Source organism: Triturus cristatus, chromosome 9 (assembly GCF_964204655.1).
Source record: "Triturus cristatus chromosome 9, aTriCri1.1, whole genome shotgun sequence".
Lineage (NCBI taxonomy): Eukaryota > Metazoa > Chordata > Amphibia > Caudata > Salamandridae > Triturus > Triturus cristatus.
The window spans coordinates 478,543,062-478,567,707 of record NC_140592.1 but is presented as its reverse complement, the minus strand read 5'-3'; the positions used below and the strand labels follow the sequence as shown (position 1 = coordinate 478,567,707).

Sequence of the window (24,646 nt, the reverse complement as noted above, 5' to 3'; positions counted from 1 at the left end):
AGTTTGGTGAATTTTAGACCAAGAAACTATTAAAGTGCCCCATAGTCACATTGTCAATGAGCAATATGTATTTCAATCTTTCACTAACATTTTTCCTAAAGCAAACAGAGCTGTTACCCCTAACTTCATGATCACTACACAAACAATCCTTTTGTTAAAGATAACACCATTATCTCCTAGTAAAATCCTTATTACAACTAGTAACATTCTTATTAACCTTAATAGAAGCCACTAATTCCAGGCCTATGAATCCACCAGTTTAAGCAGAAAGACACAGCATCCGATCCACGGGAATTCTTCTCATAACACCATGGTTCGGTAACTAAAGTATTTGTAGAATAATGCAACCAATCAGTGTATCCAGAATTTCAAATCAACCAATCTGTGTCTTTGTCTTGTTTTCACTATTTCATCATTAAACCTTAATGTTCAAGTGGGCATTATTGGACAAGGATTACATCCAATCACAAGCCTTTGGCCGTCCATTGTACGAACACAAATATTATGTCTGGACAAGAGAGGAGACAGATAGGCTGACTGTTGGAAACGGCCCTTTTTGCAGGGTTATCCCCAAACTTTTTGCTTCTTCCTCCTTTATTTTTTCTGACCTGTGGTTGTTGGCAATAGGACTCTGGGCACTTTACCACTGCTGATCAGTGCTAAAGTGCATATGCTCTCTGTATAAATTGTTAGATTGATTGGTTATCCATGATTGGTATATTTGTTTCACCTGTTAGCCCCTAGTAAAGTGCACTGCGTGTGCCAGGGCTGGTGATTCAAATGCTACTAGTGGGCTGCAGCACTGATTGTGCCACCCACAGGAGTAGCGCTAAAATGATGTCTTAGGCCTGCTTGCAGTGCCTATGTGCAGTCCAGGACTGCCATGTCGACCTGGCCAGTGCACCCACTGACCAGGCCTTATCCTTCCCTTTCTGTACATGTCAGGCATCCCTATGGTGGCCCTAGGTACCCCCCTGGGCTGGGTGCAGTGTATCTGAAAGGTAGGGCATGTACTGAGGTGTGTAACATGCCCTGGTAGTGAATTACAGCCATTTTTGTTTTTCACTGCTGAGAGGCTATCTTGCCCATAGGATAGAATGGGGAAGGCTGTTTACATGCCTATCTTCCCATAAGGGCAAGATAGAAAATCCAAGTTTGGTATCTCTGTGTTCAGAATTTAATTATACATCTTTTTAGCAAGATGGTTTTTAAATTCACTGTGTGAGAATAGCACTTTTTAGAAAGTAGCTATTCTCCTGTTTAACCTTCCTGTGTGCTGGTTGGCTGACTGGTGTCATGTGATGGGCTAGGTGGCTCCAGGAGCCTGAATGAGTCAGCAGCAGGGTGAATAGGGAGATCTGCTTTAGATGGGTGGGAGGAGTAGTCCCTGGGTTTGAATAGGGCTGCCCCTGACAAACACAATTCTGGCTCCACCCCCTGCTGGCCAGGCTGAGGACTCTGCCTCTGCTGGCACAAAGAAGGCTCCACCTCCTGCTGAGCGTCTAACGACCCTGCCCCTCACTCTGAAAGGAACCAGGTGCTCCAGAGCAGAGCACACCCAGGAACCGGTTTGAGCAGGGGAATCCCCCCACTGGAACAAAGAGAGACAAAGACTTGGAGGGGTATAAGAAGAGGACCCCAGACACCTAAAACTTTAGATCACTTTGGAACTAAGAAGAAACCTCTGCCAAGGAGAAAGCTGAAAAGGACTGAAGAGGAGAAGACTACCTGCTTGCTGTTTTGCTTTGCTGCCAAGGAGAGGGGAAGGACTTTGCTGTGTCCCCTTCTTTTGATTCTGATCTCCAAGGGCCTGAGAAGAGCTGGCTCCCTGTTAAGAAGTCCCAGGAACAAAAGGACTTCACCACCAGCTCCCCTGGAACTCTGCTGAGAGAGTTCTGACCTGCCTTGGAGTGCTTGCCCAGTCTTGGGGCCTCAGGAGGTCGTTTTGCTGTGTTTGGGAGCTGGGAAGCAGAAGCGTGAAAAGAACCAACTGGTACCCAACGCATCATCCGATTGCGTGTCGCAAGAACGAGAGTGCGTGGAAAATTTCATCGCGGCACCATCGCAACACGCAGGGTCCCCGCATCGCCGAGTGCGTCGAGCATCGTCCCGAAGCGTGAAGATTCCTGGCATTGCGAGGGTCGTCGCAGAACCTGTTTGCGAACCGCACCACTGCCGGTGCGTGAAAGTCTCCAGTCGCTGCGTGCGTCGACGCAGAGTCCCGTTCCGTGGCGCATCGAGAGTTGCGGCGCCGGAAGGCAACGCTGCGCCACGCATCGCACCACATCGAAGAGTGTCGCATCGAACCTGTGCGTGAAGCTTCCCCCTAAGAAACCTACGCAACGAAGGCCAAAGTCATCGCATCCTCCCCTTACAGATCGGAGCCAGCGCATCCACCTCTGCTGCGTGAAGCAGGGCTGCTGCAAAGCTTCCCCAGGATCTCAGGAGTATCGCATCGCCTTTGCAAGCTTCCTTGTTATAGCTTTTGGGAATCTTATCGCAACTACAGGTACTGTTGGGCACGAAAGTGTCGCATTTTGTGCATTGAGAGTCGCATTGTGCAAGACACTGACTTTTACATCCTGGAGTACTTTCTGCAAACTCTTGAACTATCTTTAAAGTAACCTTTTTGAATTATATGTTGGTTTGTCTGTAGTATTTGGTCTTGTGAAGTTTTTAGTAAAGATACCTTATTTTTCTAAAACTGGTGTGGAGTAAATCTGTGGTGTTTTCACTGTGTTACTGTGAGTGTTGGTACAAATACTTTACACATTGCCTTTGATAGCCTAGACTGCTCAGGCCAAGCTACCTAGAGGGTGAGCAGGGGTTATCTTAACAGTGTATCCCCCTTTCCCTGACTAGAAGCAAGGGTCCCTACTTGGACAGTGGTACCTGCCCTGCCAACTAGAGACCCCCAGATCTAATATTGGTGGTCAGCGGTGAGGATTGAACTTGTATTTGTACTTCACCCACAGTAATTGGTGTACATCACTAGTTTAAGTGCAGACCAATAGACAACCACATACTATATTTTTTATTCTATTTTTGAGTAACTCTTCAAGAGCATCATGTCTCAGGTGGCAACAAGTGAGAGGGCAGAATTGGAGTTTTCCATTGAGGATCTGTATTCGTACGAAGTTGAGGAGCTCAAGCAATTCTGCAAAGACCTTGGTTGTCCTGTGAAAAGCGGATCTAGAAAGGATGTGCTACAAAGATTCTTGAAGGCCTGTTGGGAGGCCCAAGAGGAAAATGATGCAAATGAAGAGAATGGTTTTGTTTCCCAAGATCTGCCCGTGGGCAGACCAGTCTCAAGGGCTGGCAGCTCCCATTCCAGTAGGGGGCTCACTCCAGAGGAGTTGGAGGAGAATCAAAGGGTGAGAGACCATGAAATGGAAAAAATGAAAATGGAAATGGCAAAGGAGGAGAGCAAGAAGATGTATGCCTTGGAAGAATTGAAATTGACCTTGGCACATGAATTAAGAATGAGGGAGCTTGATTTGGAGCTCGAGAGGCTTGAGGCCATGAGTGTCTCAGCTGAAGAAGAATGGTTAGCTCAAGAAGTGAGCTTTGCTGAGTTGGAGGTGGAGTCCAGCTCAGATGGTGGCAGCAAGATTGTAATATCCAGTGCTGAGGGAGAGGTACAAACACCCAGAGATGTGGCGCCTAACTTGAGGGAGGGGGTTGACATACACCAGGGGGTTCAGGTTTATGATGTAGTTCCAGTGGAGTGCAGTGTCCCTGAAGTGGATTGGGGAACTGGCACAGGGGACCATATTCCTAGTGGTGGGAGGGACACTCTACTGACCCTAGATGAGAGGTACAGGGAGAGGGGTTCCCCATGGTAGAAACCTTGGTATGTGAGTGTGAAGACCGCCCAGAAGAGTGTGAGTTGTGTGACAGAGACAGTCAGGTACTGTCTTGCCAATCTCAGGAGAGTGGTGTGGGGTACTTGTGTGAGGCACTGGAGGGTGAGGCAAACAGTAGCTTGGTTAACAACTGTGGGGGGCTGTGTGATTCATTTGTTGGAGAGCATATTTTAAGTCCCTGTTTTCCAGAGCTATACCAACACCCGGTGGAGTGTGAGTTCTCTGGTTCCAGAGAGCTTGCGTTGGAAGCAGACCTTTGGTTGGATGCCAAAAGGTCTGGAGAGGCATTGGGGAGTGATCCCAAAAGGAGTGGCCCAGATATCTTCCAGACCTGTGAGGTGGAAGAGTTTCAGTGTAGCCCGGTTAGGTCCCAGTGTAGTGGGAGGGGTGTAGGGGCTCACGTCCTGTCTCAGTGGAGAAGGGGTGAGTGTGGGACTGTGGGTCCCAAGGTGCCCGAAACCCAGTCTCAGGGCCTGGTGGGTTCCTTAAGGGAACACCAGGTTGGGGGCCTAGACAGTGCTAGTAGGCCATTTGAGGAGGATCTCCTAGTGTCAGGAGAACCTGGAGCCTCTGTAAACAGAGCTCCAGTGGTTCTGGTGTCTGGCGGTACCGCTCCAGTTGGGAGGGTGCAGAAGTCCAGACTGAGGGGTGAGAGGGGGATGTGTTCCCCAGTGGGAGAACCAGTGGGTCAGGGACCAGCCAGAAGGGCTGAGTCCCCTAGGAGTGACCATGGTGACACCACTTCTGTCCTGGGGGATCTTCGCGCACTGTCAGGTGGACAGGGGCCGGGAGATCTGCGCCAGGCAGACTGTCACAAGACACATGAGTCATGTGTCACCCTCGGGGAGATACTGTGTGAGTAACCAGAAGTCCTGGCATGCCAGGCAGGTGTGCAACCGCAGGGTTTAGTCCGTGGGTTGGGAGGCCAGGTTCAGGATCTGCCTGACCTGGGGGGGAAGGACATCTGTAAGCTGTGTCCTGACCGGTTTGGCTTCCAGGGGTACCCCTCCAGTGGGGAGGGTGCAGCTCTCTGGAAGGGGGTGCAGAGGGAGAGAGTCCTCGCCTCTGACCCCGGTGCAACCTGAGGGTTTAGACCCTAGGTTGGGAGACCAGTTGCTGGAGAGAGGTCCTGAACTGGAGGGAGGGACATCTGTAAGCAGTGTCTCTACCAGTTTGTCTTTGAGGTGTACCGCTCCGAGTAGGAGGGTGCAGAATTCTGGAAGGGGGTGCAGAGGGAGGGAGTCCTCGCCTCTGACCCCGGTTCACCTGGAGGGTGTAGACCCTAGGTTGGAGGGCCAGGTCCGGGGTGTCCCCCCTGACCTGGGATCCCAGTTGCAGGATAGAACCCCTGAACTGGTGGGCGAATGGTGCAGGACACCTGCCACAGGTGCCCTGACTATTCTAGAAGGGGGTACCGCTCCAGGTGGGAGGGTACAGAGCCCCAAGGAAGAGGAGGAACGGGTATGGAACCGCCCATCCCAGCCTCCTGTCCAGCCGCCAGATACAGGCCCGGGGCTGGTGGGTCAGTGCCAGGTTGTCAGACCCGACCTGACAGGAAAGGGAGTGGACAAAGGGTGCCAAGCACCTGTGGCTACTGCCCCCCACCCTCTGACGCCATAGGGGTTTGAGGGCCCTGAGAGGCATAAGGCCTGGGTCTCATCCCTGACCACTGTCACTGGTCACTGCGGCTTGCTGTCTGTCTGTTGGGACACACCTGTGAGCAAGTTAAGGCTAGGTGCTGCACAGGTGGTGTCCACAGGTGAGGAGAAGGGTTCCACATGGGTTGGCTTGGTGGACCCTGAGAGTATGGATGGAGAGATCCAACCGGGTTCAGGAAGGCGTAGAAAAGGAATAGTGCCCTGCTGTTTAACACCTCCAATTACAAGCCTCTATGCTGTCAACTGTACATACTTTTAAAGTATTGATAGAGCGATGTAATCAATCACTGTATTTCGAATTTCAAATCAATCAGTGTCCTTGTCTTGTTTTTGCTATTTCATCATTAAACTTTGTGTTCAAGGGTCATGATTGTATAAGGAAGACCACCAATTGATGTGTTTTGTACTTTATACCGGTTCTGGTTTTGTCAGTTTGTTGTAGATACTGAAAATCTCCCAGGTATGGTTTGTAGTGTCAGTGAAGTGTTCTGCACAGTTGGATTTTTGTCTCTCTTCAACTGGCTTTTTCTGGTCACTTCTTCCTCTTCTCTTGTATGCAGATTTGTCAGCTTGGACCGAGATTTAGATAATCAGTGTTTGAATGAACATCATTGTCTTTTTTGGCCTGCTTCACAGCTCAGCTGGTATTGTTACAAGTTCTTTCAAGCAAACATAGAGAGGGTTTGACTCCATCCTGAGGGGTATTGTCCTCTATCCACATGCTTTTGGTTGTTTTCTGTATTATTCTACCTTCTATGGAGTGCTTACATTGCAGTGCACAATCACCACACTTTATATTATGTATCTCATTCATGAAATACATAAAGCAATCAATATTTTGTCTTTTTCACAGCTATATTCTTTTTTAATTGTTTTTGTCAGTACTTAAATGCCAACCTGGTCTTATATTGGCCACCTAATTGCTTTTTTGTTTTTACACAGGTATGTTTCATTTTAGGTCATAGCCACCACCACAACAACTGCCACCATTTCACTCACACCCACAACTACTGTTACCACCACCACCAGTACAACCTATCATTTCTATTGCTGTTACCACTACCACCATTATTACAACCACTTCTATAATTACCTCACCGCCACCATTACAACTTCGACTACTGACACAATTACCATGACCACCATTAACCAGTGCTACTGTTACCACCACTACCACACCATAACCATCATTATCGCATACTGTTACCATCTGCACCAAAAACATTGCAACCAGTACAACTAGCACTGTGTTTTTCACCACAACCACCTTTATAATCGCAGGTTCCACCAACAATATTATTACCACAATCACCACCATTACCATTACAACCAGTACAGCCAACACCACTGCCAATTTTACCCATAAAGCCATGACCACAAGGCAGGTTGTCCTGTAGTAGAAGAGTTTCAACCTACTCTTTGCTTCAGAAGGCAGTCTATAATTCTCCTTGCAGGTTTCTGGTCCCCAACCAGAAAAGCAAGCCCACAAACAATCTTTTACACACTTATCTTCTCAGGTACAATGCAATGTAACTCCACCATTGGCCACAAGAATCCCTGGTACCCTCAGCAAGACACCTGCCCATTATTTATTCCCCAGCTACTTCTTTGGAATTTTGAAATCTTTGGGGGCTCAGCTGATGGTCTTTCAGACGTGGATTTCATCTCTGCATCTGGTTTTAGGCAGCATCTCACTTTTTGTTTATTCAGCTGACTTCTACAGTCACATCCTTTGTGGAGCTGTGAGTTTCAGGCCAGGGAGATTGATGCTAAACTACTTAGGAAAAGAAAAGGCATCCATGTCAACCAACTTCTGAAACAAGACTTCAATGACTTTATTGGGGAAAGGGACAAGAAGATTCTGGGATCTTGCTCCCTAGGGAGACAAAGGAAAGGATACACCACGCCTTCCACCAGCCAGCAGAAACCTGCTACAGCAGTGGTTCCCAAACTTTTTCGACCCGTGGCTCCCACTGTTTTGTTTTATGGAGGGTGGGGAGGATGTAAGCCTGGCCTCAGGAGTGCTTGCATTTGTTCCCTGAAATTAATTGGGATAAAGCTGATGAAGGTTTTATAATCATATATGCAGGGTGTTTCAGATTACTAAGGCAGCGCCTCTAATAAAATATTCCTAGTTATACTTCTTTGCCCATGCCTTTTTTAGAGTACCCTCTCAAACATTTTTATCCCACTTTCAGATAGCATCCCTATACATGTAGGCCCCATTGCTAAAGTGTTTCTGCGCTTGAAGAATATTTGCATGCACTTCCATTTCTGCGCATGTCATACGTGCCAACGCACCTGTCTCAGCAGGGCGACTCACGACTTTTTAAACCACATACAGCTTTATTTTTGCTCTCTCCTCCCTAAAATTGCCTTCAAATCAAAGCAAGTAAAATGAATTCCTCCGATTGTTTTTTTTTTTTAAACGTCCCTCTTTCCTGCTTCCAAATGTTGGCATTATGCCATAAGTGGTATTTTACTTCCCTAAGCTCAAGGAGAGATCAGGCCTGTCTGGAAATGTGTGTATACTGAAAGAAATGTGTACTGGAAGTACCTATGGTTCAAGTACAAATGTCAATATTTAATAATACTTATTGTGTTCAATAGACAGGACAACTATACTTTCCTGATAACTTGCATTGGTGTAAAATGCATTTGGAAAAAAATGAAACTATTAATGAGTCTAATAAAATAAATCAGGCATCTACCGCTTACTTTGGGAGCGTTGGTACGTGGTGATCCAGTGAAATATGGAGGTCATCTCTCTCGACATGTCATCAATTAAGCACTACGTTTACAGCTTTAGGCACATATCTTACAAATCATCAACATCATGCATTTAAGTCTAATTAGTTTTAACTGAAGCCAACAGACCCTTCAACATTAAATGCATTAAAGTGCCTTGTGCACGGCTCCCCTGGCTGGGTTTGACGGCTCCCCAGGAGCCTCGGCGCACAGTTTGGGGACCACTGAGCTACAGTACAAACCTCTGGATGGGGACAGGAAAGTTCCAAGCCTATCTTAAGGCTAAACACAGGTGGGAAACTCACTTAAGCCCTCTATTTTATGTAGTCATCGTCACACATAAATTGCAAGATTTATTCCTGCGTTTAGTCATTAAGCACACACATACTCCATGCTCACAATATACGCTCATAGAAAGTGACACTCATTCTTCATCCATGTCCCCTACTATTGGATCAATCGAGCTAAGTGAGGAAGACTAGCAGATCTTTTAACAGGAGAGGCCAGGAGGCATGTCTCTTCTGAACGAGACAAACAAAAGCTGTCCCTTCCACTAGAAATTAATACTGCAACGACTGCCAGTTTCTTTCTCTCCTCCCAGTAAATGGAGCGTGAACACTCTTCTATGAAAGCAACATTTTGGGTGCTCCGCCTGACCTCAGAGTCATGTTCTGGTGTCTCAGTACATGGCATATCCTCAGTAACCTTTTGGGAGTGTTGTGTTCAGTCATGCAACAATCAAAAACCTGCAAAGATATACCTTGAGTTTACTAAGACAGAATAAAGGATTGGATTGCATGCTCCCCACAGTCATGCAGGATACTCTTCTTTTAAACAGAATTTTAGTTTTGTGTGCATCATTATTACACATGCAGGGGGGGTGCAGTGGGCCCCAACACTTCAGTGGCCCCACCATTCAAACCAAGGCGAATGAACAGGTGTAAGATATGCAAAACATAGGGGTCACTAATCACATTCTGCAGGGGTAGGAGTTGGGGTGTGGCACAATTTTGTGTTACGCCACTGCAATCTGGCCAACACCTATTGCCATCAAAGATCATTGTGTTTTTGTCTTTTATTGCACACCTACAGACGCTTCACTGGACATCTTGCCAAACTAGCCAACCACGTGACAGCAGTGGATTTTATGCAGAACTTTCTGGACAAGAACCAAGAAGATAATGGTCAGCGTGGCAACATTATCTTCCTGCAGGCAGATGTGGCCCAGCTCGAGTTACCGGAAGGCAGGTGAGCTATAAGACTAAAAGGGAGGGAATGAACCATGGGCACACTAAGAGGGCTGACTGCGATGTCAGAGGGAGTGCAGTGGCCGTATAGCTATGGTCTGTTATGGGAAGTCCCTGGACTAAAAACGGTTGTGGGGGCTGTGTTTATCAGGTGATATTTGGAGGTTTCCTTGGCTCGATTGGGGATGCAGATGTTTCAAGTGTAGGAGCTTGCAAGTCGAACTGCTATTAAGTGTGGAAGGCAGTTAGGGTGTTTTAGGGTAGAGAATTTGAAAGGGTCTTTGGTGTTGGTGTTGGTGGGTGACTGTCACTTGTGTTTGCAGAGTTCTTTGGCTGGAATTTGTGGGAGAACCTTAGATAAGGAGTTTAGGGAGAGTGCATGTGGTTTAAGTTTGGGTGTATAAGGGGGGAAATCCTAACTAGTGTGATTGATTACTGCAAAGATTTGATCATTTATTCCAGCACTCACTGGAGGTTTTAGGGGCTTCTAAAATGTACCCACATTACTATGCATCCTGTACTGTCCTGCCTGAGGCCAACCTCTCTCATTGTACCTGTAAAAGCATAAAAATCACAAACCTCAAGGAATTATATCAATTTCTAAAGTCACATCAGGGACTCAAGTAGAACGCACAAAATAGCTTTTGCCACATATCATTTATATATTATGGCCCATTTGATGGAACTGCCAGAGACCATGAATGAGGAGAAGAGCAACAAGACATTCTGAAACCTTCTTAAATCCCACCTGTAGACTACGTTTATTTTCTTGATCTTCTTGTGAAATTCCTGCTCGTAATCGGGTTAGGATAATTCTTGGATGTGTTTCTTCTCAGATCTGCAACACAAACAAAGTGATGGACAGAATACTTGAATTAATCTCTGTCACTGACAATTGCTCGGTCTGCATCTCAGTCCATTGTTTTTCACCCACTGTGCCACTCTAGGTAGAGACCAGTAATATGCAAGTCAGCCTTTGTCCCGGTCCTATAAGAAAAGTCCAGTCTCAACTGCTGGCGCCATTTCCCCTCCAGGTGGTAACATAAGCAGCCGTAGACCTGTTTTGACCTTTTTAGGTCTTGTTAGAAAGGTATAGCTGAGTCCTGTTGTACATTGAGTACGAGGCCCATGTCAGGACATACCCTTCTCACTTAGGACATCTACTGCAGTGATGGATCCCTTAAGAAGCGTGCATCCTATGGTTGTATTTGTCATAGTGGAGCCAGGTTAATTAAATGAGCACAATGTTGTATCTCTTGTATTTTTTTCTTGATTTAAATGCTTGTTGTTTTTTTTCCTTGATCATGTTTGTCCTCAATTGATACTGCTTATCACCCGGGTCCATTTGCTTAGCTCAGTTTCTGTTGCTGGTTTTCTTTTTTCTAAGTATTTTACTCAGAGTAGTTGCATTAGCCCTGGTTAAATGCACTCTGTGCCATTTCATGGTTTTACATCCGGTATCACATGACTAATGTAGTTATTCCTATGGTTTCAGGTAACCGTTCTCTAGATTCCTTGGTTTGTGAGAGCACTCGGGTATCATCTGCTTGGGTTACCCTATCATTGTTAGTCACAGCTAGTGGTCTGGTTGATACTTAAACTCATCTTGGCATGAGAAATTGTAATCCTTTGCTACTGCTAGGGTTTCTACATAACTACTTTAGGTTTCTCTCATATGTTAATGAGTTCAGCTGCAGCCGGAACACAAAATTTAGACCTGTATTAAACACTTAAGCATTTTTCCTTCTGATGTTGCCATGTGTACATTGCTGTACTGATAACCAAAGTAGAACACACACCACACTTTTTTCTTTGGCTTTATTTAAGGAATGATAGGTCAGATGCCTACAGGTTAAGCACGTGTATTCCCGGGGATTCAGTGTTAAGTAACTGAATGGAGTTTCTGAAATTTCCAGAGAGTCCTGTGCAGAAAAGAAACTGATGGCCATAAGAAGTGGATTGGATTGGGACACACATGGATATACCTGCTCTCCAGCTGAGAAAAAGTGGAGAGAGGAATGGACGCTTAATATGCATTAGCAGAGATCCCATAGAGTTTAGTCATCTAGATCCGACAGGGCGTGCTAAGTGCTTATTAGGTGTACGCTGTATCTTGCTTTTGACGTTGTGCTTTTACTGTTTTGTTTTTATTGTATTGAATGTTATCCTGATGTGCCAGTGTGCATAAATGATGATGCAATGAGCTTTCAAGGTGTTGATTGTGCTGTGAATCAGAGTTCGGAATACCCTGTAAGCTTCCGGAAGTTGAAGGTAGAGGCTGAAGTGTGAACTGGCCATCTTCTGGTGGGGCATGTTAGCACCACCTTATCTTGTCATCTGTAATTAGAATAACAAAGTTTCTCTTGTACAGCTGTCTGGAGATCACAATTTTACACTAAATTTGCTGGGGCTGCAATGAGGTTTTGTAGTGTAGTCCTAATAGTACCCTGTCATGCAGGACCTATGCTGTTTACGGATAACATATACTGCGGGTCTGGTGGCAGACTGATTCCGTGCACCCCGCCGCATATTTTAGCCTATGGTTTGCTTTAGCTAGCTCGCAGTGCCACTAGAATCTCCTGCTATCAGAGAGATTAGTTTTTGGCAACCTCAGAACACAATAACTTCAGACTTGTGGAAACAATATACTACTTTTCACCCAGTCACTCATGCTTGCTTGTTTTGCTCTCAGAGAGATACAGAGAAGAAACAGTTGAGCGTTTTAACAATAAGAATTTATTGTACCGTAGTTCTTCTCATGTAGAATAAGTGCGCTGTTACAACTGTAACACAGTAGCAGATATATAGAACCAGCAGTACAGTGAATGAAAAGGAATAGTATTGTTCTACCATTGTGCAATAGTCACGAACATATACATGAATATGAAATGCATTTATAAAATAAAGTGCATACTCCTAAGATGCCTGACTAGATGTACTCAAGTGTACCTAGCATGTAAGAAGGTGCGAAAGAGCTACTAAGCCTAAGAGCCTAATGTCTAAGTGCCAAGAATCCCTCTAGGATTGAGTCGAACCCCCATATCTGAATAGTGACAGTGTGGGACTTCTTCCTGGACTTGAGCTGGACACCCAGCAAGGGATCGTCAGACCACTGTCAGCTAGAGCGATGGCATGCCGGAGCTGCAGCGTCTCTGGTCAGTGTGTCGGTCTTGAAGTCTCGGCTCCCCCTGCCTTCTGATAGCAAGAGGTGTTGTATTTATACAGTCTATGTACGTGTGTTACCCATTGTTCAGTATGAGGATAATGTTGGGGATTAACCCTTGTGCGTTGATGGGAGAGGTGAAGTATGCCTCCTGGAGAGTGTACTCATCAATTATTCATATGTGCTACAGATGACGTCTTAGCAATATCGATTGAGAAAAACCCATCCTCGGCATTGAACTAGGTGAAAGGTTTAGTCCATAAAAGGCTATAGCCCTTAAGGCGTGATGTCCCTATAAGGCATGCGGTCCTTATTTGGAGTTATGTCCTAATAAGGCTCGTTCATATGAAATAACAGGAGCTGATGTAGAGAAAGTGTACGATGTTCCCTGACCTATATTACGGTACCGATATGAAATATAACTGTTTTCCTGTGCATAGAAGTTTGTTTTGGCATTTTTTTTGCACCTCAGAGGTTGTGTAAAAGGTGTCAGAACCCTTCTTCTGAGAATATAGTCAGTGTATGGAGGGGTTAACCCTTTTAATGGGCTTCCCTACGCCTTGGCTCTGCCACACACCCATAAAGCTCAGAACCAGTGATCGTGACAATCTTGAATTGGGGCAGTGTGGTCCCAACAGGACATCCTCAGAAACGTCCCTCTCACAACTGCATTTGTTCCGGATTCTAGAGTGCTGATTCATGCTGACATAGTGAAGAGATTTAGTTCAGGATATGCAATGTCTTAAAATTGGAAATGTTTCAGTCCCACCAAGTCTTGAAGCAGAAAGGTCCTGTCGTAGGATCAGCTTTTCATCCTGAGAAGCAACTTTCCTGTTAGGTTCTTGCTCATGTTGAGAGGCAGCTCTAAGAGACTTGTAAAGAGAGTTCAGTTATTGGCTTCTAGAGTGGCAAATATATTATAAAATCGAGATCTGAGATGGGGGAAATTAAACCTAAGTAGTTGGGTCTCTGAACCACATGAAAAAGCGAGTTCCTTTGGGGATTTTGGGGGAAGACAAATTTGGGTGCTTAAAATAAGTAGACCACTTGTACTTGCCATGCTTTCCTCAGATTCCACTGACTTTGCTTTTTTGGTGAACTGTACTCTGGAAACCGACTCACCTCGCTATTGGGTTGCCACCATGATGCTTTCCATGATAGATGTGTGTTATAATCTTGATGGTTTTCCCCCTTTCTTTTCCCCTCCTTCACTCCCTCTTGGTACCTATAAGGCATTCTGTCCTTATTTAGAGTTATGTCCTTATAAGGCTCGTTCATATGAAATAACGGTAGCTGATGGAGGGAAAGTGTACGATGTTCCCTGGACCTATATCTGGGTACCAATATGAAATATAACATCCACTCCACCTTATACTTAACAATAATAATGCACATTCTGAGATACACATTTTTATAAGTGTCAGTGTATAACATTATTAAGCAGTTATTTGAAATGTTTCTAAAAATCATTTAAAAACTGTTAGAAAAACGAGGAAAAATATTCTTTGGTAAGGTTTGACATTGTCGTAAAGTTCCGCAAATCACAGTTCTAAACGAGTTCGATCACACAAGTTGAATTACTGCAAGTGTACTTAGAAGGCCATGCTTCGTGATAGAAAGTGTCCATTTGAAAAAGTTATTTTAGAAATATAAAGGGAAGGAAAAAGTTCCATATTCATTCCCAGCGCATGGTGAGCCAGATTCAGATTAAATGTCCTGGCTGGGAGACATAACATTATCACTGCCTGCTTCAGCAGGGTACAAACATTCCTATACCTCGCATAGCACGTCAAGTGTGCATAGATGAAACTCCTCGCTGCCAACAGCTTGTGTGTTGGCTTCCGTTACCGGATTCGAAACCTCGGTGTCAATGCTGGAGCTGAAATTTAATCCAGTCGTTAAAGGCACCTGCGGTTTCTCAAGGAAGCGATGCGTCAAGATGGAAATACACTGGGGACAGAGTCGTGCATGGGACCACAAAGGTTCCAGCCTGGAGTCTAAGTCCGCTGACGTCTCCGTCAGAGGTGTCAGACAGATGTCCAACTCGCATTCGCCTCCGCAGAACAGGCATTGGAAGACAGGTACGATGCAGTCCTCAAAGACTGGTGTGGAGGATAAGAACCAAGAAGCACTTAGTTCTGACTGACTGACTGACTGAGTTATTTGTAGAGCACACTATTGCTGAGGCGTCTTGGCGCTGAATGGTGTGCAGGGACAGCAACAGACATGTTCAGGGATGGGTGAAAAGCCAGGTTTTTAATTCTTTCCTAAACAACGACTTGCTAGGCTGAAGTCTCAATTGTAGAGGAAGGGAGTTCCATAATTTAGCCGCTACGAAGGAGAAGCTTTTTCCTTCCCACCTTGCTTTTTTGATCTTTGAAAAGTGTACCAATCCAGAAGTAGAAGATCTTAGGAGACGCGATGGTACATATCGAGGAAACAAGGATTGCACATCCTTGGCCCCACCTCCAAATAGGGCTTTATGTACTAGGCAGAGTGCCTTGAAGTCAACCCGGCGTCTCACTGGGAGCTAGTGCAGTTGCTTTATGCTAGCGGAGGTGGGATGGTGTTGGGGTAGCTTGAGCAATACTCGCGCTGCCGCATTTTGAATTGATTGAAGTTTAGAGAATTGGGCTGCACCTGCTCCCAAATAAAGAGCATTGCAGTAATCTATTCTCGATAAGACCATGGCTCCTACCACCGTTTTCCTCAGAGAGAAAGGGATAAACGGGAGGATCTTCCTTAAGCCTTTCAAAGTAAAAAAGCAAGCTGACGAGACTTGATTAATCTGTAATGCCAGGGTAAGGTCTTTATCGATTAGAAAGCCTAGGTTCCTTGCCTTATTAACCAGTACCGGGCAGGTACAGGCTACCGATGGCCACCATAATTGGCTCCAGACCGGTGATTTGATTCCAAACTCCACCACCTCTGTTTTTTCCGCGTTCAGTTTTCAGAAGTTGGAATTCATCCAGGACATCAATGCGGAGAGACATTTGCAAAACCCGGCAGCTGTTACGTCCATGGTTTGTGCTACGGACATCACTAGCTGAGTGTCATCTGCGTATGACACCAGCGTGAAACCATAGCTTTTTATGAGTCTAGCCAAAGGGGCAACGTATATGTTAAACAATGTAGAGCCTAGGGCAGAACCCTGGGGAACTCCACCAGGGAGAGTTAACTCTTCAGTCTGAAAGTCATCCCAGAGGATCAGTTGTTCCCTGGATGATAGAAGAGAGGTAAGAAGGGCTGATGCTTTATCACTGATGCCAACATCCTGTAGCCTTCGGACTAATACCGCATGGTTAACGGTGTCGAAGGCTGCTGTCAAATCATGCAATATTAGAGCAGCCTTTCCTCCACCATCCACCACCTTCCGAATTTCCTCTGTTGCTATAATCAAAGCAGACTCAGTAGAATGCAGCGATCGAAAACCGTGTTGGGTAGAGTCAAGGATGTGATTTAGCTCCAGATATGTTGTCAAGTCAGAGTTCATAGCCTTCTCCAGAATTTTAGCGGGTAAAGGTAGGCAAGAGATCGGACGTTAGTTTTTCTCCTCTAGGGGATCAAGCTTAGGTTTTTTTAAGAGAGGACGAATACAGGCTTTTTTCTACAGGCTTTTTTCGAGGTCAGCGGAAAGATCCCTGAGATTACAATTTGGTTTAGTATTGGAGACAGAGAAGCACTAAACTCCTCCGGGACCAGCTGCAGAATATGCGGAGGGCGGGGATCTAAGGTGGACCCTGATTTAGTTTGCAGCAGGAGATCAGCCACTTTTTCTTCTCCCAAAACTGAGAATTGCATTAGGCTTCAGTGAGAGACCTTGTCCTCCTGCATCTCCAAATAGTTACTCCCCGCCATCTTGGCTGTTTTCAATAGTTCATTATGCACGGTCTCGACCTTATTTTGAAAAAAGCCGGCCAATTTGTCCACAAACTTGATCTGGAGTGAACGTGGTGTCACGCGGACACCTCGTCAGAGCAGAAACAGTTTGAAATAATTTTTTTAGGGCTTTTGTGGCCTCCTGAATTTTGGCAGTAAAATAATCTGTTTTGGCTTGGTTTATAGCATTCTTTTTTTTTTTGATAAACAAATTTTTTTATTTCTGCATAGAAGGCAAAATCAAGGAGGACATACAATAGTTCGCTGAACTTGGCATCAGTAAATGCAAACAGGAAAGCATTGACAAGCAAATGCAAAAACCCACCCCTACTCCTCAACCCCCCGCCCCCACCCTCTGCGCCCCCACCCTTCAAAACAGGCCCCCCAGCCATTTCCCCCATACTTTGCAGAATTTTTTGGGGCAGCCCCAGGCAGCGTACAATGACCGCTCTTGAGCGGCACACCAATCCACCCCTCTACTCCAGGTAGCCCCTCTGGGCGGGTCCGGCTGTGACCCTAAGGCCGCTATATCCCTCTTGGCTACCATTAGGGCAGTAGTGAGAAAGTACTTTTCATTACGGGACCCATCCAACCCGTCCGTGATGCCCAGCAGAGCCATTCTAGGATCATGGGGGACCTCCCATCCCAGGACTTCAGTGAGTTCGGCTTCAATAATTGTCCAGTAACTCTCCAGGCGGGAACAAGACCACACCATATGGAAGAAATCCGCCGGAGCCACCCCACAGCGAGCACATGAGGCGTCCACGCGGAGGCCTGCCCGATGTAGGCGGTCCGGAGTCAGATAAGCGGCGTGGAGGTAGTAGAGTTGGATGAGCCGCAACCTGGCGGAAGTGGTAAGCGATCGAGGCGCCATAAGGGCGTCCCTCCAGTCCGCTTCATCTAGGGGCCCCACCCAAGCCTCCCATCGCTGTTTTAGGCCGCTCCAATTTACCGGGGTATTGTTAATCAGGGATTTGTATATGCAGGATATTTCCCCCTTCCCCAGACACCCTAACATCACCTGAGCCTCGGGCGGGCTATGCGCAGGCAATCTGGAGTCCAGAGGGACATGGGCTTGGACCGCATGACGCAGCTGAAGATATCTATAAAATTGGGAAGGCTGTAACGAGAAGTGGGTCCGAAGCTCCTGGAAGGAACACATGTGGCTCCCCCGCCATATATCGCCCAGGCTGGAAATTCCTAGAAGATCCCACTGCCGAAATCCTTCAAGTCCCACCACTTCCCGCAGCCACGTTCCGTGCCAAAGAGGTGTGAGCTGTGTTATCTTCCCCGACCAGCGGGTGTGCCGCAAAGCTGCGTGCCACGCCAGAAAAGGGGCCCGCACGACATCGGGGAGCGACAGGGGGACCGTTGCCCCATAGAGCATGTTCTGGATAGAGGAGAACCCGAGACATTGCACCTCGAGTCGATAGGCCGGATCATCCCACCCACTCGAGAACCAGTCATGAATCACCAGCAGCTGGGTGGCCAAATAATATAGATATAGATTGGTCATGCTCAGGCCTCCGTCGTAGGAGGGGACCCTGCAGCGATCTAAGGCCAACCGGGGCCTGCCGCCGCCCCATAGAAATTTGGTCGCCATCTGATCCAGTTCCCGAAACCAAGGGCGCGGAAAGGTGCACGGAGTATTTTGTAACATGTACAGAAACTTGGGTAGGATCATCATCTTATAGAGGGTGACCCTCCCCAGCGGGTTCAGTGGGAGTGACTGCCACCTGAGCATATCTGATCTGGTCTTGTTGACTACGGGAGCCACGTTGAGGGCCCAACAGAGTTCCGGAAGGAGGGTGACCCAGATCCCCAGGTATTTAAATGAGAGTCCCCGGAGGGGAATGTCAGATTGCCAGTCAAAACATTCCCTTGACGGGTGTAATGGGACCAGTACGGATTTTTTGGGGTTCAGATGAAGACCCGACGCTTGGCCAAAGTGGTGGCGAATCTGGCGGACCTGGGGTCCCGAAGTCGCTGGATCAGAGAGATATAGGAGGACGTCGTCCGCGTATAGGGCAATCTTGTCAGGGGCCACGCCTGGCCAGTCCCACCCGCGGAGAGTGGGATCCGCCCGAATCAGTACAGCCAGTGGTTCCATGGCCAGAGCGAATAGGAGGGGCGAGAGCAGACATCCCTGGCGCGTCCCTCGACCTATAGGAAATGGGCTGGACAGAGCCCCATTGACTAATACACGGGCCCGCGGGCTCGCATACAGGACCGCGACCATGGCACGGAACCGGGGACCGAAGCCCATGCGCTCTAGGACATCACCCAAGTACGCCCACCCCACTGAGTCAAAGGCCTTTTCAAAGTCGACCAGCAGAAGGGCCAGATAGGGGGAAAGGCGCCCTCGGTGTGCCAGGGCGAGATGCAGGCGCCGCAGGCAGTGTCTGGTCCCCCGATCCGGCATAAATCCACATTGGTCCGGGTGGACCAAGGAGGCAAGAGACGGGCGCAACCGCTGCGCGAGGACCGTGGCATAGATCTTGAGCTCGGTATTAATAAGGGATATCGGCCGGTAGTCTGAGCAGGACTGCGAGGGGGGCTGCGTCTTGGGAAGGACAACTATGGTAGCTGTGTCCGTTTCTGGCCGGAACAAACCCGTCTCCACCACTTCTGCAAACAGGTCCCGAAGCCGCGGGGCCAGGGTCTCACGATAGTGAGCATAGTATTCCTGAGGGAACCCATCAGGTCCCGGAGTCTTCCCGGGCGCCAGGTGGCTAATCGCCTCCTCAATCTCCTGCAGCGCGATAGGCGAATCGAGGGTCTCAGAAACCTCCCGTCCCAGCCGCCCAAGCACCGCCCCAGTCGTCCCCAGCAACTCTTCAAGGGAGAGCCCAGACGCCTGGGTTCGATACAACCGGGAATAATAGTCAGCGAAAGTTTGGGCCATTGCCACCGAGACCGTTCGGGTTCCGCCCGCAGAATCCTTGATGGCAGGAATAATCCTGCCCGCCCGGGGGTAAGTGGCCAGCCGGTGGAGAAGTGTACCGTTTTTGTCTCCCCATCCGTATACCCGGGCCACCAAGGAGCGCCACAGAGTCTTTGCCGCCTCCAGAGAGTGTAGGCGAATCTCTTCCCGCAGGAAGGCCAGGCGGCGCGACCGTGTGCCGTCTCCCAACATCCCCTGGTTGCGCTCCAGCTCCAAGGCCTGAGCTTCGCAAGCCGCGAGTTTCTGGGATTGAGCACGTCTCTGCCGTTGCACATGCCCCTTAGCGGCCCCCCGAATAGTCGCCTTGCCGGCCTCCCAAAGGACGGCAGAGGAGGGGACGGATCCTGCATTGTGAGAATAATAGTCCGCTATCTCGCCACCGACCACCTTCCGAAAAGCCTTGTCATGGAGGAACCAAGCGTTCAGACGCCACATCGGACGGGCAGAAAGGGGCGGCGGGCCAAGAGCAAGGAGCATTGGCGAATGGTCCGAGAGGCCTCTCGGGAGAATGCGGGCGTCCTGCACCCCAGCGCATTCGGTAGACTGGACGAGGATGAGGTCGATCCGGGCATGGGAGTGGTGAGCTGCCGACGTGTGGGTGTACTGGCGAGCCTGCGGGTGCCAGACCCTCCAAACATCGCACAGGCCCTGAGATTCAGCCCAGGTCGAGAGCTGCTTTGCGCGAGCGACTCGGGCCAAGGATATCGGTCCCGTCGAATCCAGATGGGGTGTGTAGACAGCGTTAAAATCTCCGCCTAGAATGAGTGAGGCCGCCGGAAGCGTCGAGAGGAGGCCCGCGGTGTGAGAGAGGGCCGCCGACAGGAGGGACGGAGCCGCGTAAAGGGACAGCAAGGTGAGGGGTCACCCCTCAAGAGTACCACAAACCGCCACTACCATGCCCTGGGGGTCTAGGTGTACCTGGGCCAGGACGAAGGGAAAGGACTTGCGGAGCAGGATAGCTACCCCCCGGAATCCCCTCGCAAAACCTGAGTGCCACACCCTATCGTAACCATATCGGGTAAGAAAGGGACATTTATTGCCCAGGAGGTGGGTCTCCTGGAGAAGGAGCACGTCAATCTCTGCACGCTGCGCATATTTAAGGACCGCCATGCGTTTAAAGCGACCTAAAAGACCATTGACATTCCAGGACAATACACGCATGGCGGCCTTAGGAACAGGCGGGTCAGCCATGATCCAGGACAGAAGAGGGGGCCAATGGAGGCGCGGCTGCGCAAGCCCTTAGAGAGGAAGGACAGCGGGACATCGAGCAGGAGAGCAGGTCAAAGGTTACAAGATGCCGTGGAACAACAACATAGAGGGAGTCCCCCCCCCACCAACAAAACCTTCCCAAGAAGGAAGAAACAACCCCAAACCAACCCCAATCCCCCACCCCCCACCCTATACTTTGAAAACAGAAGCATGTGTCGCCCGAACAAAATGGAACAACCACCAAGCTAAAACGCTCGGGCTTGAGCACTAGTGGACCCCTGATACAATAGAATTCAAGCCTGATGCACCTGCCCTGGCCGAGAGCAATACAGACATCGGAGCACTCCAGCCCAGGCCCGAGCACCGTCAAACTCACCCCCCCCCCCCCCCCCCGATGAAACACAGAATGTCAAATGTTAGGGCTGCGAGAAAGGTCCGAGGTGTCCACAGACGCGGCCGACCGGGCTGCAGGATCCGCCAGCCGGGGCGACACGGCCCGCCGCCCGCCCGCCGCGGGACTGGCGGGTGCAGCCGATGAGGCAGAAGAGGCCCTCGACCCCCGGCGCGGCCGCCCCCCGGAGCGCTTGATGATCGCCTCCTCCGCCGTGCGCTCCCGGGGTAACGTGCGATGCCGCCGGCGGGTCCTCGATGTCCGGGGCCCCCCCCCTGCCCCCCTCGCCCGCCCGCAGGCGACCCGCGTCCAGAGCGGCGCAGGGGGTGCTCCTCCGTCAACCAGGACCAGGCCGCTCGGGGCGTATCAAAGAACAATGTCTTGTGTTGGAAGATGACCCGAAGGCGGGCCGGGAACTGAAGCTGGTACTGGAGGCCCAGGGAGCGCATCTTCTGCTTCACTTCAGTATAAGAGCGGCGCAGTTCCTGGACTTCACGAGTGTAATCTGGGAAGATCATGATTTTGTGATTTTGGTAGTGGAGGGTGTCCATGCGCCGAGCTTCGCGGAGAATGGCGTCCCTGTCTCGGAAGTTTAAGATCTTGAGGATGAAAATCCGGGGGGGCGCACCGGGGGGCCTGGGGGCCAGGGATCGATGGGCCCTCTCCACCACGAACGAGGCAGAGAGGCCGTCCACCGGCATCCAGGATCGGAACCAGCGCTCCATAAAGTCGTCCGCCCGGCCCGTTTCGACCCCCTCCGGGAATCCCACCAGGCGCAGGTTGCTGCGCTGAGCGCGGTTTTCTGCATCCTCGACCCGGCGGTGTAGTTCTTTAGAGTGAGTGGTTAGTTCCCGGACTTGGTCCTGCAGGTGGCGGATGTCCTCCTCAGCGGTGGATATCCTGGATTCGGCGTCCGAGATGCGGGTGGTGGCGTTCCGCAAGTCCTGCCGGAGAAGAGCAACGTCCACCTTGACCTCTCCCACCATGCCCTCCAGGGAGGCGCGAGACGAGTTGATGGCCTGTAGGATGGCGGCAAGGTCCGCAGCGGGGGCCGGGGCTGGCTCGCCCGTAGAGCCGGACCCCTTCTCCGAGGTCGTGAATTTGTCCATCCTGGTTTGGGTGGCCCCGGGCGCCGGCTTGGCGGCCTTGTCCTTACCCATGGTGGGGGCGCCCCGGGCGCAGCGTTCAGCGAGGCCGGGCAACGGGTTGGGGGTACCCCTTCAGGACGTCGGTGGATGCTCGAGGCGAAGTGGGGGCAGAAGGAGGCACGGCCGGGGAATCCCGCGTGGAGAAATGGCCCGGCACCTCCAGACCCAGCGCTCAAGCCCCGACGGGCTTCCCAGCAGGACAACCAGTCACACCCCCGGCCACAGCCGTGTCCGCAGCGTCCCACGGACAAGGCGAGGTCCAGCACCTCAGTTCAGGGCCCCGGGCCCATGTAGTGTCACCCGTCTGCGTCGCAGGTGATAGACCGCCAAGGCCTCGATGCGTGTGCGCAGCCGACCCCTCCGAGGGGGCGCCTCACCAGCGCGATCACCCCCCAACTCCAAGGGGGGGACGTCACCACCCGTTGGCCCTCTTTTCCTGGGGCCCGGAGCACCACATCCCCAGCAAGGCCAGTCCTGGAGCAATGGGAGGGGGGGGATGGCGCACACACCCCCCCGACCGCCGGAGCGCGGCCCGAACCAGAAGAGGGCCCCCTGCACCTGGAGCCCCTCAGGCAGCCTCGGACCGACGGGGCCAGCGCCACACAGCAGACAAGAGAAGGAGAGGGGGGGGCCGGGCCCCTGGCCGCCGATGCCCAGCCCGATGGGGGGGGTCTCTCCCCTCCGCACCCGGCCCCCACAGCAGCCCCAGCAATCCAATCCCTCGTAGCCGCACTCACTGCCTGCTCCACTGCCCCCGTTTGCTCGGGGGGGGGTCCGCCTCACCACTCCTGGGCCACCGTGAGTCGTCAGCAAAGCAGGGCCTCGCGTCTCTGGTGCTGTCAGGGCCCGCGGCAGCCGCGCGGCCGCCGCCCCTCCTCCACCAGCAGGGTCAGGCCTAGACCCCTCGTGAGCGCCGCGGGCACGATTTGCAGCTCGCCCGTGTCGCAGCTCCACAGCCGCCGCCGTCCAGCGCCGGTCAGGTTCCGCGGCGACTAGGCGGGTCCCGCGATGACCGCGGCAGCTCAGGATCGGGCCCGGGACCGCAGGGCAGCTCCGCAAGCCTCCGCTCCCAGATCGAGCCGGCCAGGGCAGTCAGGGACAGAGCCAGGAGGATTTGTGGGGTCCGGCGCCGGGAGCCTTAGTGAAAGGAGGCCATGACGGGCAGGCGCCACCTAGCGCTCCTCGGTTTATAGCATTCTTATATACTTCTAAGGCTGCACAGGAGTCTTTTCTGTGAGCCACGTTGTATCCGGATCTCCAAATGGGTTCATTTTGCCTGCATTTAATTTTATCTTAAGTTCCGCCGAATACCAGGGGGACGAGGCCAGCTTTCTTTGAGAGTGCCTCGTCTCTTCCAGTGCCAGCTTATTTGCTGCCCTGTTGAGCCAGCTGTCAAAATTGATTGCGGCCTGGTTGGGGTCAGTTGGAATTGAAGGCCTTTCACTTAGAGCTATGGACACGTCATTTTTACGAACTAATTTCTAAGCACGAAACTTGACCACAGAAGGTCTGTTCTTGTGACAACTATTGGTTGTTGCAAGGTTAGTGGTGAAGTATACCGCTGAGTGGTCAGACCAGGGTAATGGACACACAGTCTTTACTTCTATAAAATCGTTGTTTCTAAAAATGCCATCTAGTGTATGGCCTGCTTGGTGTGTTGGCTAACTAACAATCTGATTCAGCCCAAAACTAGCTAGCTTATCTGTTAGGCTGGACGTATCAGGATTGCTATTGGCTTCCAGGTGAAAGTTAAAATCGCCTAGTACCCTTAAGGAATCGGTATCTAGGCATGATTCCAGATAGGTCTGGAGGAAGGTGATGAAGGAGGATCTAGGGCCTGGAGGTCTATAGACAAGTAAACCAGTGAAGAGTTCTCAATTTATTATGTTTTACACTAAATTACATTGCCTCAGCATCCAATGTGGGTTCTGGTGTAATTCTCACTGTGTAATGGGATCAATAAATTATGGCAATTCCACCACCCTTTGCCCCAATTCTGTCAGAGTTAGCAACAAAGTAGCCAGCCGGAATTGCAGCGTTCCAGTGTGGCTCATTTGTTTCATTAGCCCAAGTTTCTGTGAGAAAAACGAGGTGTGGATTTTCTACTTGGATCAGGCACTCTAAATGAAACTTGTGCTTGCTCATTGACCTTGTGTTGAGTAAAATACAGCTAATGGCTCGAGGGTTCATATTAAGAAGATCAAAATTTTGAACGGCTGGTTGGGAGCCCTTGCTGTCTCGCGAAGAGTTGTTAACCCTGTTATTGACCGACTTGTTTCCACCCATGTCCTTGATCATATAGATTGTGGATGGATTCAGGGCCATCCATCCACAGATGCCTATGGCAGGGAGTTAATTTATCCAACTGTATTTTATGAAGCGAGCATTCACTA

General features: G+C 49.9%; 1 protein-coding gene across 1 annotated transcript in view; it reads left to right on the top strand.

Annotated features, from left to right (window-relative positions):
* The window catches only part of LOC146798161 (uncharacterized), a 203,575-nt gene that overhangs the window by 57,497 nt on the left and 121,432 nt on the right, over positions 1–24,646 (top strand). Inside the window, exon 3 of the mRNA XM_085625412.1 lies at positions 9,365–9,520. Coding sequence (XP_085481538.1) covers positions 9,365–9,520 — 156 coding nt within the window. The remainder of the gene's footprint in view (positions 1–9,364; positions 9,521–24,646) is intronic.